Source organism: Emys orbicularis, chromosome 1, assembly GCF_028017835.1.
Source record: "Emys orbicularis isolate rEmyOrb1 chromosome 1, rEmyOrb1.hap1, whole genome shotgun sequence".
In the NCBI taxonomy this organism is placed as follows: Eukaryota; Metazoa; Chordata; order Testudines; family Emydidae; genus Emys; species Emys orbicularis.
The window spans coordinates 194,163,870-194,180,613 of NC_088683.1; the positions used below are offsets into that span (position 1 = coordinate 194,163,870).

At 41.8% G+C, this 16,744-nt stretch overlaps 1 protein-coding gene across 1 annotated transcript in view; it reads left to right on the top strand.

The window, feature by feature from the left end:
- The window catches only part of NCAM2 (neural cell adhesion molecule 2), a 272,786-nt gene that overhangs the window by 201,160 nt on the left and 54,882 nt on the right, over positions 1-16,744 (top strand). Inside the window, exon 15 of the mRNA XM_065401487.1 lies at positions 14,269-14,449. Within this exon, the coding sequence (XP_065257559.1) occupies positions 14,269-14,449 (181 nt within the window). The remainder of the gene's footprint in view (positions 1-14,268; positions 14,450-16,744) is intronic.

A 16,744-nucleotide genomic window follows, 5' to 3' on the forward strand; every position in this document is an offset into this window, starting at 1 on the left:
CTTGTGTGTTTAACAAGTATATTAGATAATAAGCTGAACATCAATCAACAGGTTTTCCTTCTTTGGGAGCAGTGTTTTACAATCGCTTATTTGATACTAGGGATCAGTTCCTTCATTATTAATATTTCTACAAAGATTCTTGCTAAGACTGAGGAAAGTCTTCATAAAAGATCACAGCAAAGCCATCTGGTCTAGGGCATTTTTCAGTTTGTATTATGTAAATTGCCTGTTCTACTCCTGTCAGTTTTTGCATCTGAGAATTGTTCTGTTTCATAAACTTTCATAAACTTAACCAAGTAATTCTGAAGCACAGATCTTTCTGTTATATACTGCAGATTATAAAATTGTGAATACAAATTTTGCAACACTTCTGGGTTATTGTTTTAGGCCCAAATCTTCACCTACTGCTTTAAGCCTAAGTAGGCTTAGTGTAAGGGGGGTTTCCATAGTGATTTGGAAGGGAGAAATCCTCCTCCAGGCCACAGAATGCCAGTGTATTTGAAGAGAAAAAATATGTTCAGCTAACAAAACTTTCCCCTGACACCCCTGGTACCATTGTAGTTGGGAATTAGAATCAAGTAATGACATACCCAACTTCCTTTGGGGTCCTTTGAATTTTCCCCCTGGTTTTTGAGCTTTTATGGTGCATTCAGATCACATTTCTGAGCTTTTCTCTGTAACCATGAGGACCAGGAACTTTTTATTTTTTGTCCACTGAAAGCTGAGATTCTCACATAATCACCAGGAGGTGGGGCTATATGAAGAGCATCAAATATTGCGAGACACAATAAAAACGTCCAAGTTGGCAAACAGTGCAGCTCCCCTGACTTCAATGGAGCTTTGTCCATTCCCACCACCAGGGAATTTGGCCTATTGCATTTTTGAGCCATCTCCAGTAAGTAACAGCCTACATAGCTGCTGGTCCAATAACCATAGGCCTCTCATCCCTATTCTGCAAGGCTTGTTCCTAATGAGTTCTCAGACCCTGCTTCCTTGGTGGCATATTGTCTTGCCAGTTCCCAACCAGAGAAAGAAAACAATAGAAGAAACTAATACATCAGTATTAAAACAGGAATTGTTTATATCTCTTTGTAGAGCATTACTGCCTACCTGCAGTCCCCAGCTGCCTGAAACAAGTGTGAGTCGCCCACCAACAGTAGTTTCAAAGATGCTGCTAACCAAATATTGACTAACTTGTTTTTCTTCACTTTTTGGGGAATCAAGGGGAGTCTACATCTTTTAATATTCACCATGCATTTTTCTTTCTTCTTTCGTGAAGATTTCTGGTATTTCCTATTCCCATCTCTCTACTTCACACTGGTTATCTGCTTAGTTCCCAAGGTGATTTTAAAGACTCACCTAAGGTCTCTTTGAAGTCTAAAATATCCATCAGTTCCACTGGAGTACCGTACATTTTTGGCTTTCCTTTGTAAATTATTTGCAGTTTGACTGGATACCACAATGAAAAATTAAGGTCTTTTGTCTTTTTTTCCGAAAGGCTTACATCCTTTTGTGCAGTGTATCCATAAAGCTATCTCAGGATTAGAGGAAGTTGTTTCCTTTTGAGGATTGGTCCCTATTTTCACTTGTCACAATGTTGATATTAAGGCTCTGAGCTTTTGCATTGGCAAGACTTTGGATTGGAGGCTGTGGTGGGATTCAATTCAATTTGGTTCTTTTTTTTTATCTGCACTAGGAAATATTTGTTTACTTATATGGATATTTTAGAAGACAGCAGTTGTTCTTTCTTCCTTCTTTGGGACACCTACCACATGGCAGTTGAGTACTGGATCTGGTTTCTCAGAGTTCTACTTTGGCTTCCAGTTTCTTGAATTTGCTTTGTATTTTACTAATGTGTATGGTGTCATCTGTCTCTACATCCCAATTGACCATTAGGCCCTTAGGAGTCTCAGGGATAGTCTATACCGGGTATCAACGAGTGGTGATCGATGCATCGGTGGTTGACTTAACGGGTCTAGTGAAGACCCACTAAATCGACCACAGATCACTCTCCCATCGACTCTTGTACTCCACCGGATCCAGAAGAGTAGGGGGAATCAACAGGAGAGTGTCTCCCCTCGACATCACGTAGTGTGGACCCCCTGGTAAGTAGATCTAAGCTAAGTCAATTTGAGTTATGCTATTCATGTAACTCAAATTGCATAGCTTAGATTGAATTTCCTCTGTAATGCAGACAAGGCCTAAGTCAGTCAATTAGAATTAGATACCTAGTTGTTTTTCATAAATCCATTAGGAGCTTATCTGTAGGCACCAAAATACCTTTAAAAATATGACCCTTAGACATTTTTGAAAAATTTACCATTTGGCTTCATACCTTCTGTAAAGCACTTAGCAAGGAGTTGGCATTATACATATAGTGAATCATATTCTTTGGTCTATGACTTTGTGTGAGGTTTGTTTCAGCAAAGAGATTATACTTTGAAAAAAACCTCGTTCCCTAAGCCTTAAAATTAATGGAACTTGGCATTCAGTTCTCCTAGTCAGCTTTGAAAATCTCAGTCATAATAGTGCCCAGTGACCAGGCTTACAACATCTGTCATCTACTTAATAAGCAGTGTTACAGAAAACAAAACAAAAAACACAGTGCAATCTCTGAAGCTAATGCTGTTCTAACTGTAACATCTGAAGATTTACATTTCTTGATGTATATTAGAGATGAAACTGCTAATAGTAGTACTAATAGGAGGCCTTTGTACCTAAAGGAACAGATTTTAGATTGCAAGTGCTTGCTGTAAAGGAGCTTCTTGTCTTTTATGTGTTGGTAAAGCACTGTGTACAGCATTCTATAAATAATAATTAGCATTATAATAACAAGAAAAGCCTAATGAGGTAGAAATCTTTCTTTATGGTTCTGTTTTTCTGCTTCTAAAGTAATCAATTAAAGGGGCTTAGCATAAACAGGGAGATTTATAGAAACAATGAGTGGGTTTCCCACATACATGCACACACACGCCAGCAAATAAATTAGCCTGAGTATATTGCTCAGTACTATCCTGAGTAAAGGACTCTTGAAAATTCATATGCGATATCAGTGATAGTGAAGGAATTTTCTGCTCTTCTTTTTATCTGTTTACCTAAGATGCCATTGGTGGACTCTGAACACAGGGTTTATCCCTGTTTAGGGAAAGATGAGGTAGCAAAGCTTGATGGAATCCCAGGCAGCTCACTCTCCCAATTTTGCCTTTATTCTAATTGTTTCCAATTTGTGTTAGCAACATACTGCTAAATCTTTCTCACATAATGTTGTCGTTGAATTCAGTCCTTGGATTTCATCTTTTGGAAAGAATATGCCTGTCACAGGGTACATTCACTACTAGGATGCCTCCTTGTGACCACATCTGGGGATTTGCTTCACTTAGGTCTGATGCCCTTTTCCTCGCCCTGTGGTCTCTCTGTTTCTCTGAGACTCAGGGTGCTCCTTCTTTGTGACACAGCCCTCTGGCCAGGTCACTATAGTCCTCCCCTTCCAGGGTATCAAAGTCCCACTGGATCAGCAGCCAAATTGCCATTCCAGTCAGCCTTCCAGTCCAAGGCCAGGTTCATTGCTGCCTTTCTAGTGGCTGGTAGGGGAATCCAGGCCTGTCCACTACTCTGTGTTCTAGTCCAGGGACCCTATATCTGGTAACTGTGGTCTGCCAGCTCCTTCTGCTACCTTCCTGGACTCCTTGCAACTTTCTTCTTGATCTTCTGGACCTCCTCTGAGTTTACCGACCCAGACTCCCTCATCACAGGAAGTAACTGCAGACTACTGAACTCTGTAGCTCAAACACACCTCTTTACTTTCAGGGGATGATTGCCGCCTACTTTCCCTGCAGCCTCTTTCTGCTGACAACTTCCTGGCTTTATACTAGGCCTGTCTACTCAGCTGGGTTCTATCTTCAGTGATCTTAAAAATCCCTGGTTCTTCCTCAGTTGCAGCCTATCAAGTTAATTAACCTCACTTAACATGCTTTGCCTTGTTCTTCCTGTGGGGAAATAGAGGGGGGGGGCTTCTTTTTGATAGCCAGAGCTGTGAATCTGAAGGCCCCAAAATAAACCCTCCAACAAAGATCTGTTATGCTAACTACCCTTACACAAAGCAGGGCCCAGGCCAGGGCCTGAACTAGACTAAAAAACACAGTTTTCTGCCAAACTCGGTCAAGTGTCATGTCCAGAGGAGGGGGGAGGGGGGAAAGAATAAAAAGCCCCAGCAGCAGTACTAATGAAATATGTTCATGGCTGATGAAATATAATAACCGCTTGTGTGAAGCAATAGGTAACTTTAGCTAAATGCAAACTGACTCATGCAGCTTCTCCTTTGGGTCATCTGTGACCCACTCCGTGATTCCAGCTATCTGCAAAAATAGCCAATCATAGATCCTCTTTAGGCGTCCCATGGAACTCCCCCCAATCTTTAACCAAAAGACCCTGGAAAATAACGTGTCTTAAGAAATGTACCCAAACTGGTGCCAAGTACCACCCCTGGGGAAAACCACTTCTCGGAAAATTAATAAGGAAGGTACGGGGGGGGGGGGGGACTGACCCCGACCCTACTTTCTTAACTCGTGGTTTGGGGGAGGGACTAACCCCAACCCTAATTTCTTAACTCATGACTATTGTTTGTACTTTGCTAGCGGTTTGACGAAATAAAGCAGCCTGCGAGCTGCTGCTCGGGGTGTCAGTCTTCGGACTGCACCCCAGTGCACTGGTATGTATGTCAATAAACTGGCCTCAGGCTTGAGTCTTTGAACTAAAATCATTGCGTGGGGGTCTTTGACCACAACGATTTGGGGGCTCGTCCGGGATCACTCGATGTCCCACCGGACCGGAGGACCGTGGACCACTCCCACACCGATCCCAGGCGCCAGGTAAGAGACCCTTGTCTCTATTTGGGCTTCGGTGAGGAGCTGCCCATGGGCTCTAGGTTCAGGTGAGAACGTGCTGTGATCCGAACCTTTTAAGGTTAGACTCATTTGCCTGACGCCTGTTCGTTTTGTGTGTGTCCGTTCTGTAACTTGTCTGTTTAAATTCTTGCATCATGCTGCGCTATCTCTATCATTGTTTACTTAGGCTATAAGCTGGGGGGGCGTAGGGAACTGTCTGTTTTGTGGTGTGTACACGAGGGTCTTAGACCCGACGGTTTCTTTGGGACAGCCTCGGTGAAATTACTGGGACATCCGTCTGGCAGTTAAACACTTTTAGAGTGCCAGCCTAGAATAAAAACAAGTTTCGGATGATAGGAGATTATTTAGGCAGGAACAGAGGCTGAATAGGCTGTGTGGTCTCTCCAGAACATAAAGGAAACCGTTACTAACCACGAGAACAAGGAGTACGCCAAGCTCCTATGCTTTGCTTTTTAAGCTTTCTACTTTGTCTTAGTCAGCTTTGTGGCTCTTGCCCTCTGGGAGGTGGTTTCCCCAGAGGGGAGTGAAGGACAGGCTGCTGAGGAACCCCGGGAAAGTGGACCCCATAGTGAGGGGGGGCGGAATCCACTGCCTGGACCCTCCAGGACGTAGGGCGTAATCCAGGAAGTCCCGGAGCAGCCGAAGGGGCCGGAGTGGCTCCCACCAGCAATAGGCTGTGTGGACTGGTGAGATCTGCGGCCCGGGGATTGGCAGCCCTCACCACCAGCAATAAGCTGTGTGGCCGGGTAGGACTGTTATAGCAAAGATCCCGGTTTAGGTGTGGTGTAATTGTGAGTCGTAAGGTGGTTCCGGGACCTGCTACGGGCGGGGTAAGGGACCGAGAATAGCGGAGACCCCCGCTTTGTGTGAGTAGTAGGTCCCCACCCTTTTCTACCCGTTAAGTGACAATTGTGTCCCTCCTCGCTCGGAGAGCGGGGAGGCCCCGGGAAACCGTCCACGTACTCCTAGGCAGTAGAGCAACCCATCCCGTTCTCCTGAAGGCGGGCCGGTGCTCTCTGCTGAGGGAGGGGTGTACGGGGTCCACCTCCTTGCTCGGAGAGCGGGGAGGCCCCAGGGAATCCGTCCGCGTACTCCTAGGTAGTAGAGTATCCCATCCCGTTCTCTTGAAGGCGGGCCGGTGCTCTCTACTGGAGGAGAGGTGTACGGGGACCAAGCCTTTCCTAATCTTCTGTGTGGTTGGCCTACGACCGAAACCCTTCCCCAAATCTTCCTTTGGAGCATGGACTCATGTATGGAGTGAGCTCCAGCCCCTGTAAATCGCTTGCCAAAACCTGGGGCAATCGGGCATCCTACCCCGTTCCTCTCAGAGGCGGATTGGTAACTCGTTGCCGGACAGGGTGCATGCGAGAACCTCCCTTATAAATCCTCCCCAGTGGTGTGAATGTTGGGAGGGGTTGGCCTCACCCCGAGTAACGGAGGCTAGGAAAATTGGTCTCGCCTGGAAAGGAGACTAAGGCTTATTGCTGTGTTTTAGTGTTGTTTAACTATTCTTCAAGCATGATAGCAAGTGTTTTAGTGTTGTTGTGTTGTTTAACCACTCTTTAAGTATAATAGTAATTGCTTTTTTAAATAATTAATCCTCTTCTACAAGGAGGGTTGGTAAAAACAGCCCACCCTCCTTGGTGAATTGATAGTAAAACAATGCCTGTGCCCATGAAAAAAAAGGATTGGGCCCAAACAGGCAGGCAACCGCAGTTTAAGGAAGTTAGGAGAGGAGGGGGTGAAGGGTTAACTCTGTAGTTGCTGGTGGAAATTAAGTAATTGCAGAGTTGGCTTCTTGCTTTCTTTCTTTTATAATAGTAATTGCTTGAATAATGGTGTGACGTTGTGCAGTCTATATGGTTTTATAAAAACTTGATAATAAGTCAATATAATGTAACTGGGATAGTTTTAGAGAAAATACGGTAATAAGTGAATATAACGTAACTGGAGAGAGGAGCCATCATGAAAAATCCCCTAGCTACCACCTGAGCTGGAACAAGAGCTGTACCAGGGGAAAGAATTGTGCCCAGGCCTGGAAGGTGTCCAGTCTGAGAAAAACTTACTGAAGCATCCCTGAGGGTGAGATTATCTGTATTTAGTTTGATTAGACATAGATTTGCGCATTTTATTTTATTTTGCTTGGTGACTTACTTTGTTCTGTCTGGTACTACTTGGAACCACTTAAATCCTACTGTCTGTATTTAATAAAATCACTTTTTATTTAGTAATTTACTCAGAGTATGTATTAATACCTGAGGGAGCAAACAACTGTGCATATCTCTCTATCAGTGTTATAGAGGGCGAACAATTTATAAGTTTGCCCTGCATAAGCTTATGCAGGGTAAAACGGATTTATTTGGGTTTAGACCCCATTGGAAGTTGGGCATCTGAGTGCTAAAGACAAGCACACTACTGTGAGTTGTTTTCAGGTAAACTTGCAGCTTTGGGACAAGTGATTCAGAGCCTGGGTCTGTGTTAGAGCAGACTGGAGTGTCTGGCTCAGCAAGACAGGGTGCTGGAGTCCTGAGCTGGCAGGGAAAACAGGAGCAGAAGTAGTCTTGGTACATTGGGTGGCAGCTTCCAAGGGGGTTTCTGTGATCCAACCCGTCACAAATGGCATAAGCAGTAAAACTATGAATAAATGTTAAAAAAGAAATTCTTGGTTTCTTTGCAGCCATTCCTTTGGGAGTGTCTGTAAATAATCCAGGCAAAAGGTTATTAAGGTAAAATTATTTGACTATAAAAAAGTTAGTTGAATTTGTTAAGAAACACTCCTGGTGTGTATAATTTTTGTTTTATAAGTTTAAGATAAATTAATGTTGTTTTGGGGTTATAGAACCAAGAAAAAATACTTTTGCCAAGCAAAGTAAACTAGTGTTGTTTAGTTTTGGTATTTAGCATTTAATCCTTAAGGTAACTTAATGCTTTATAAGATATAAATTGTTTTAAATAAAGACCAAAGTTGTGGCTGCAGCAGGGTAGTCAAAGCCAGGAGAATGGAAAATTTTAAATCTGTTTTGGTAACAAATAGCAAGTAAAAGCTAATATCAACTAAAAAGCCACAAATAGAAATCTTGAAGTGTTGCTGGGTACACCTTATACCCTGATCACCTTTGGCGCTCCCTGGACGGTTGCGCCTCAGGTGCTCTGGCCCTATTTGCTCGCGTGCATCACCGGATGACTGTGCACCGTTGATTGCTGCAGTTAAGTAAAACTTTTCCTCTGTGGCCCAGCACTACTGCCAGCAACGTGATGATTGGGCAGGCAGCACTTTTCCCTCTTTAAAAACTTTTTCTAGATATTTGAATTAATTTTATTCAAATGTTTAAATGTTATAATTGTAAGTGTGTTCGTTTTAGTAAGGTATTTTCTTGTAAAAGGGAAAAATGCAGGATCTTGGGCGGAGGTTTTGCAACAGTTTTGCATTGGTAAAATATGTCATGCGGGGGCTGTTGTAAAGCTTTTGCTTAAGAATTTTGTGTCACAATCTGGCATATCTGAACTGATTATAAAAAAGCTATGTGCAGCTTCACAGATCCAGTATGGCCAAATGCCCTTTGAAGGCCACTCCCAATCAAAAGACCAAATTCAGCCCTCATAAAATTTTTTACCAGGGCACCCAATGCCACTACCGGCAGTGCCCTGCTGGCCTACCTCAAATAAACAGTCATTTAATAAATTACACAATATTCAGGCACTAACAAAATGTGTTAGGTCTTTTTATATACAGCAGTCCTGCCACTCACTGAAACCAAAGACTGGGTCTGCATAAAGGTCCATCAGCAAAGAACTGCCCTGGCCCCATGCTAAGGGACTCTTGTCCGCTGACAAATACATTAAGCCTTCGGACCTTGCTAAGAAAACAACTTCTCCACCTGAGGCCATAATAAAGCCTCCAACCAAGCAAGGTGATTGTGCTGGTAACCCCTCCCTTGCAGCCTCATTGCCGGACAGCTAAGTGAACTAAGACTACGAAATCTTGAAGAATAGCTTGCGGAAGCTAGCCAAAACTACCTGAAAATGAAACTTTTAATATTCCTCAGCCTCTCCTCCTTAACGAACTTGGGGTGGGGAGGGAAAAAGTAATTTTTTTTTTCTAAATCTTGGCCAATCAGTAGCCTCTGGTTTGGCCTGTGTCATATTGCAGTGTACCCCGGCTCTACATGGTTGCCCATCATTATAGTCCCCGCTCCCCAGCTACTCCCCCTCATATCTTCTCCAATTCCCATACAAATCTGTCTGGCCGTGGCCTCAGGGAAATTCAAGTCTCGGAACAACAAATGTGGTATAGCACATCCTACCGATGGAATTGTTGTTTCCAGTGGTGAATTGTGCTAAATGCTACTATGAGAACCACCACTTTCTCATTTCCCTCTCTGCTTTCCAAATAACTACCCAGTACCCTGATTGTTCTCAAAGAGCAGCCATTCGGCTGGCCCAGCTTGTGCAGTGGGAAAGTTTTTATTGGGGAAAGGGAGGCATAGTAGAAGGGATCTGACATGGCCTAACTGAAGCAGCTGCTATTTGGACAATAGACAAAGCCCAAAAGCATAAAGAACGCCTGGAAAATTTGGAAAAAGCATCAGGCCTCCTTACTGGGGCAGGGCTAACCAACACCTATACCAATATAAAAGCCCTCCACGCCCTGTCAGGACTGGGAACCACAACCCAAACCCTTCTATCAAAATTAATAAACACCCTTGCCTTAGCAGGAAAGGACACTGTCTGGGATTCAGCTTGTAGTCAAATGCAGGATTTCTTTAACGGTCTCTTAGAAAAAAAATGCAAACCGATGTTTTAAATCAGCGGTGGCCTAAAACTCTTACCACTACTGTGGGAGTGCCACCCGAGCTGTGGAAGTGGAGAAATACGTGGACATTGTCAAAATGGAGCTGTGACTCTGTCGCATGTACCTTCCAAGCTTCGGGACCTATTAATGGCACCTGGGCTCCAGTGCACTTACTTGTGCCAGAACCCTCGGCGAATTGTCTATGGGACTGGGTTATCCACCGGCAGGTATGGGAAGTTAAACCACCCCATAAACCTAGCCGTTTCATCACCACTCCCTATGATTTCGCTGCTCAACATATCTGGGTGGGTATCGGAACCTTGTGGTCATTATGGCCCTTGGAACCCCCACAGCTATTTTGCCTCCGCAAATTGCATCCTAAAGAAGTGGTTAACGTTTTGATTTGGCATGTTGGGAAGGGGAAGCGATAGGTAAAGATCCAGAGGGAAAATTACTATTTAGTAAGAGCCATGGATGTGCCCTGCCATCAAACCCCCACATCCCTATCCCCTTTCACCTTAACTTAACCACTGCACAAGAAAGCCGCTTTATTGTATGGCCTGCTAATCCTCAGGTTTATGTAACCCTCCATCCAAGTGTTCCTTTTACATTTGATTGGACTTCCCCTATCCCTAACCGCTTCCTAAACCTCACTTCTCTACTCCCTCTGCTCTCCAATTTATCTCACCTGCAAGACCAAATGCATGTAATAGAAATAGAATACAACAAAGAGGCAAAAGGCTTCTAAACTGCTTATCAAGTACATACCTTATGCTCCTCCCACGACATTGCGTGCTTTCCCTCTAAGGAAATTGCCCAAGTTACACCCAGTTGGCTAACCTCTTCTGCCCTTCACATTCTATTTTGGATTGTTCTAGCAATTTGTTGCGGATTAATGTTGGCTGTTGCTTGTTGTCTATGTAAATTTTGCCGTTTTCCCCGGCTCCCGGTTCAGCCCCGACCACCACCGGAAGCCCTTTTTATTTTCACAGATGTTCCCCACCCCACACTATATTGTCCCTCAAATCCGGAAATCGACCACCTTAGTGTCATTTCTAAATCCGAATACTGTCCTATGGCCCCTTTGTTTAAATAAGGATAGTGATGTCTATATGGCATCAGAGGAGGGAAATTGTGGGGAAATAGAGGGGGGGGGCCCTTCTTTTTGATAGCCAGAGCTGTGAATCTGAAGGCCCCAAAATAAACCCTCCAACAAAGATCTGTTATGCTAACTACCCTTACACAAAGCAGGGCCCAGGCCAGGGCCTGAACTAGACTAAAAAACACAGTTTTCTGCCAAACTCGGTCAAGTGTCATGTCCAGAGGAGGGGGGAGGGGGGAAAGAATAAAAAGCCCCAGCAGCAGTACTAATGAAATATGTTCATGGCTGATGAAATATAATAACCACTTGTGTGAAGCAATAGATAACTTTAGCTAAATGCAAACTGACTCATGCAGCTTCTCCTTTGGGTCATCTGTGACCCACTCCGTGATTCCAGCTATCTGCAAAAATAGCCAATCATAGATCCTCTTTAGGCATCCCATGGAACCCCCCCCCCCAATCTTTAACCAAAAGACCCTGGAAAATAACGTGTCTTAAGAAATGTACCCAAACTGGTGCCAAGTACCACCCCTGGGGAAAACCACTTCTCGGAAAATTAATAAGGAAGGTACGGGGGGGCGGGGGGGACTGACCCCGACCCTACTTTCTTAACTCGTGGTTTGGGGGAGGGACTAACCCCAACCCTAATTTCTTAACTCATGACTATTGTTTGTACTTTGCTTGCGGTTTGACGAAATAAAGCAGCCTGCGAGTTGCTGCTCGGGGTGTCAGTCTTCGGACTGCACCCCAGTGCACTGGTATGTATGTCAATAAACTGGCCTCAGGCTTGAGTCTTTGAACTAAAATCATTGCGTGGGGGTCTTTGACCACAACATTCCTCAGTTGCAGCCTGTCAAGTTAATTAACCTCACTTAACCTGCTCTGCCTTGTGTGAGGTGGATATCCCACTGCAATGCCTTTATAGCTGGGTTTCTGCTGCTACATGGGCTTTAGGGAGTAGAGACACTATTTGGCCCTTAGCCCTTGTGCTTATTCATGTACTTATTCAATTTTGAAATGGGCTCCACAGAGCATGGATCATGTTACTATAGAGCACAGATATAGACTTTAGGAAAAAGACCTATAGCCCATATATAAAAAAGCATATACAAACTTAATGTGCGGTGATTTCTATAGCTATACACTATGATCATCAAAATTTCATTATGTATTGTATACAAAAACTATGTTAAAAATGTTAAGGTTACAAAGTCAAATACTCAAAAGATAGGAAATGCCAGAATTAAGATTGCCTTTAAATCTTAATTCAGCCCTTCTGATTATTTTACAATCTTTAACTACATAACCACATGCTATTTTTTCCACAGGACTCCAGCCTCATTCAGTTCACATGATGGACCTGTTCTGGGTATGGATGAGGGTTCTGTAGTGAAAGAGGCTGTTACTTGTAGGACCTCTGCCTCATTTGTTGCAGAAATTGGAAGGTGTGTAGTGAATGAGGTAGGGGATTGCAAGAAGAGAAAGGATGGTGTTCTGGTTAAGGAAGTTGAACGCAGCCCTGGGAATTGGATTCTATCCCTGCCTCTGCCACAGGGTTCCTGTGTGATGCTAGGCAAGTCACTTAAACCAAACTTTTTATAGATGCTAACTAAATGCATTTTCCTTTTTTTCTGGGTGCCCAACTTGAGACCCTGGTGTCTGATTTGCAGAAGTGCTGAGCACACACATCTGCAAGTCATTAGGATAGATGACTTTGAACATATAACATACTTATATATAATGCTAATTTCTTGACTTTTCATGGCTTAACTTTGCAATCATAACATTCTTTTAACATAGTTTATTGGGTGTAATTTCCTAGGTTTTTTTTTTTAAATAATCACTAAAAACCAGAAATTCTAACACATAGTGTCATATTCACTCTCACATCATTCATCGGCAGAGTTTGAACCTTTAGATCCACTACACAGACCCCCTGCCACTTCACTAATGGAGTAATTAATAGCAATGTAGTTTGTCACTCTGTGTGTGGACCAGCCATTAAATGGGGATTAGGACAAATGTTGCCAGCGGGTTTCACAGATATTAGCGGACATCAGCAGATAGTTGGGATTCAGGAAAGTTGGGTTCTATTTCAGGTTCTGGAGGGTGCTTTACTGGACTCAGACACTTCTGTCCGTTTTCTCCCAAGCCTAACTCAGTCTGCCCCTACCCTCCCAATACATCCATGTTCCAATCTTATCTCTATCCCCACCACCTTGTCCGAGTCCCAATCACCTTCCGTAACTAATGTCAGTCCATCTCTGGGCTCCCTGTCTGGGTCCCAGTCTTGCCTCCACTCTTGCTCCCTGTCCTAGTTTCCCTCCCCAAACTCATCATTTCAGTATCATTCTCAGGCTCCTTGTCCTAGTTTTCTTGCCCAGCTACCCCCAGTCTTCTGGCTCCCTACGCTCTTCATCTGATCCCTCTCCCAGCATACGATCCAAGTCTCCTTGTCTTAATCTCTCCTGCCACTATACTTGGCTCCTCATTTGATCCCACTCATCCCACCCAACTCTTTGTTTCCAGTCTCAGTCTCCTTGCCCACCCAGTTCATTTCTACCCTCAGCCCCACTGGCTCCTTGTAACTATGGGCAGCACTTCTAGTGCTGCCTAAAATATACCAATACAATGTGTTTATATATTTATTTTTTATTTTTTGTGTGTGTACCTTAAGATCTCAAAACAATATTTTATATATCCATCTTTTAAATGTAATATAATTTCTGTCAAATAACTTGTGCTACTTTCACTGATGAGGGCCTTACGTACATGTTTAGCTTCAATATTTAATTACATGTAATTAAATTAGATGCTCCGTGTGAAAGTTAATAATCATGAAAGGTTTGAATTCAGAAAACTGTAAAATATACTGTATATGATATTATATATCCTACAGGATGTTATAAATGAGTTCATAACCTACTTGAGTGGGATATCCCGTTAACATAGGGCCAATGAATTTCCATCATTGTTCAGAGTTCTGCACTGAGACTAAGGACAGATGCAGTCACAACTATGTTTTTATGAGCATTTATTTATTGCATTCGGTAACTGGTCAACTTTGTTTATATTGGGAATTTTCTTTAAAAAAAACATTGATTATAATAAAAATCACTGAAACTTCATTTATTCTAAATGAAGCAGTTTTGTACCTTTACAGGAACATATAAATTGTGATTCTTCTGTGCTTTGAAATGGGCATCAGTACTTGAACAAAATACAAATTTATAACAACATTTTCAAACTCAGGCGCCTAATGATATGTTCTTAAATCCATATTTAGGGACGAAAGTTAAAAATGTCCTAATTTCAGAGGAGCTCATTACCTACAACTCATATTGAAGGCAAAATGGACTGTGAGAACTTTGAAAAAGATTTGGGGCTTAATTTAGGTTATGCAACCTTAACAATTTTGGCTTTAGTATATGAATTCGTGATTATTTAAACTAATATTTGCATCTTTACAGAAAGATAAGGAAGACCAGTGGCTAGAGAAAAAAGTACAGGGTAGTAGAGACCACATAATCTTAGAGCATCTGCAATGGACCATGGGTTATGAAGTGCAAATTACTGCTGCCAATAGACTGGGTTATTCCGAACCAACATTGTATGAGTTCAGCATGCCACCAAAGCCCAACATTATTACTGGTAAGTTAATTTTAAAATATAGTCTAATATTGAACTGGTTGTTTTCTGCTGATAGTATTTAACATGTGTGCTCTTTGGTTCTTGCTGCAGTCTCTGAACTTAAGCTTATTGAGAACTGAAAACCTTTTTAACTGCCTAGACTTGACATCCCAGTATTCTTTATTGTCAGCAAAGACTGGATGTATAACCCCTAAACTGGAGTAGTTTGTTGTTGTTATTTATATTACCTAGGGCCTAGGATCCCTAGTCATGGGCCAGGACCCCATTGTGCTATGCATTGTACACACACAACAGAAAGATGGTCCCTGCCCCAAAGGCCTTTCAGTCAAAGTTCCTTTCCTTTCACTACTACTGGTATTAGTGAAGTCATCCATAATTGAAGAAGAAACACAGAACCCCAACCTCAGTTACTGGCAGTTAATAAGAGAGATTGTTATTCAGAAATGCACTTGCTGTATCCTTGTAAGTTTTTTTTGTTTTTAATGGTTTATGTTGTCTGTTGTAAATCTATTCATGTGTTGGTATCCTGGGGTTCAGTCCAAGTCAATGGGACTACTCATGCTTTAAATTAAGCATGGTATTAAGGGCTCTGCTTGAGCAGGTTGCATACTCAGCACCTTGCAAGATCAAGCCTTTAAATAGGTCTGTTTTGATTTAATCTCTTTAGTTACTCTTTAAGGAACTTTAAGTGTATAAAGTCCTAAAGTTCCAACTCTTCAAACGTGACTATTCCTATAAATAAAGTTGCTCATGTGCATAAGTGCTTATGTAATTTGGTGTTAACAGTTTTTAAAAAGCAAAAATACACAGTAGTTCAGGGCTAGTAGTGTTTCAGTTATTAACTTCTTGAGGGTTAAAATGTAACCTTTAAAAAATATTTCAAACTGAAATTTGAGGCACAACTTACCGATTCCCATGCATCATTTTCAGCAACGGTCTAATTTGATTCATTTAATTTACGCAATGGACATAAATTAGTTTTTTAAGATTTTCAGATGTTTTCTAATCTGCTATAACTAAAACATCTTAATTTTAGAACTATGAGTTTTCAAGGTTTTAGTTCAGGTTATGGCAGTAACATTTAAATTTAAAAATCATGTGCTAAACTTTTGCAGCATCTAATTTTCACAGAGGTTTTATGTATGCTATAAATTACACAGATAATGTATTACACTAAAATTTAAAACTTGCCAAATATATATCAAGGCCAATGGAAAAAAGGAGAAAAGCAATACCATATCAATTCTTCAATTCTTGTGTTTCCTATGGGGTCTGAATGTATGAACAGCTCTGGTTTCACTAGTGTTGATTCCAAATGACCTATAGCCTTGATGTATCACTGGAAATATTTCAAATAATTAACACATTTTTTTTCCTGTTATCTTATCGGCTGCTAAAGAGCAATCAACCCACTACATTGTTAGCGGATTTTTTTAGAAAACTTATTTTAAAGAGAAATGTCTTAGGCATCTATGTGAATGGCTTTTCCCATATCATCAGAAACAATCCATTGATATTAAAAGTACTATTTCTGGAATTTATATACAGTTAAGAAGCATGCCACATAACTTAGTAAGAATAGTTTAGGATCAAATCAAGCTCTGGTGTAAGCAGGGTGTTGGTTTGTGCCTTTGGTCGGTGTAAATTGGTGGAAATTTGTTTGGGTCTTGACAGGGGCTCAGTTCCCTCACAGTCCAGTCTACTTCTGTTTGATCCTGCAGTGAAAGGGGATGCCTTATGACATCAATCTGTTTAACAGAAACATTATGATGTCACAGTTCAGCATTAAGATTTTACCTCAGGACAAAATGGAAATGGAGATGTGGGCTGTAAGGAAAAAAGATTAGCTCTAGCAATTATTGTGGGGAAGTTCTATGCAGAAGGTCAGACTAGATGATCACAATAGTCCCTTCTGGCCTTGCTCATATAACTCTATGAAACAGCTTTCATCTCAATGAAAAAACTTTTGCAAGTAGAAAATGTGATAAAACCTTGTGAAAAACAGAAGAAAGGCAAACCAATTTCCTTTATACGTTTGATATATTTGGAATTGTTTAACAGTATGAAACTTTCACCTTAATGCTTCTTAGGTATAGATATATCTAATGAAATATAAGTGTACCCATTTACAATTGTTTATAATTGTTTAAAATCATAAATAATTGCAACAACTGACACAAACACAAAATACCTGCACGTGTGGTAACAAAGCTCTATACTTGTGTATAAAAGGCAATTCAGGTAACCAACATCTAAATGGAGATGGAGCATTTTTCATTTTATGCACATTCTTTT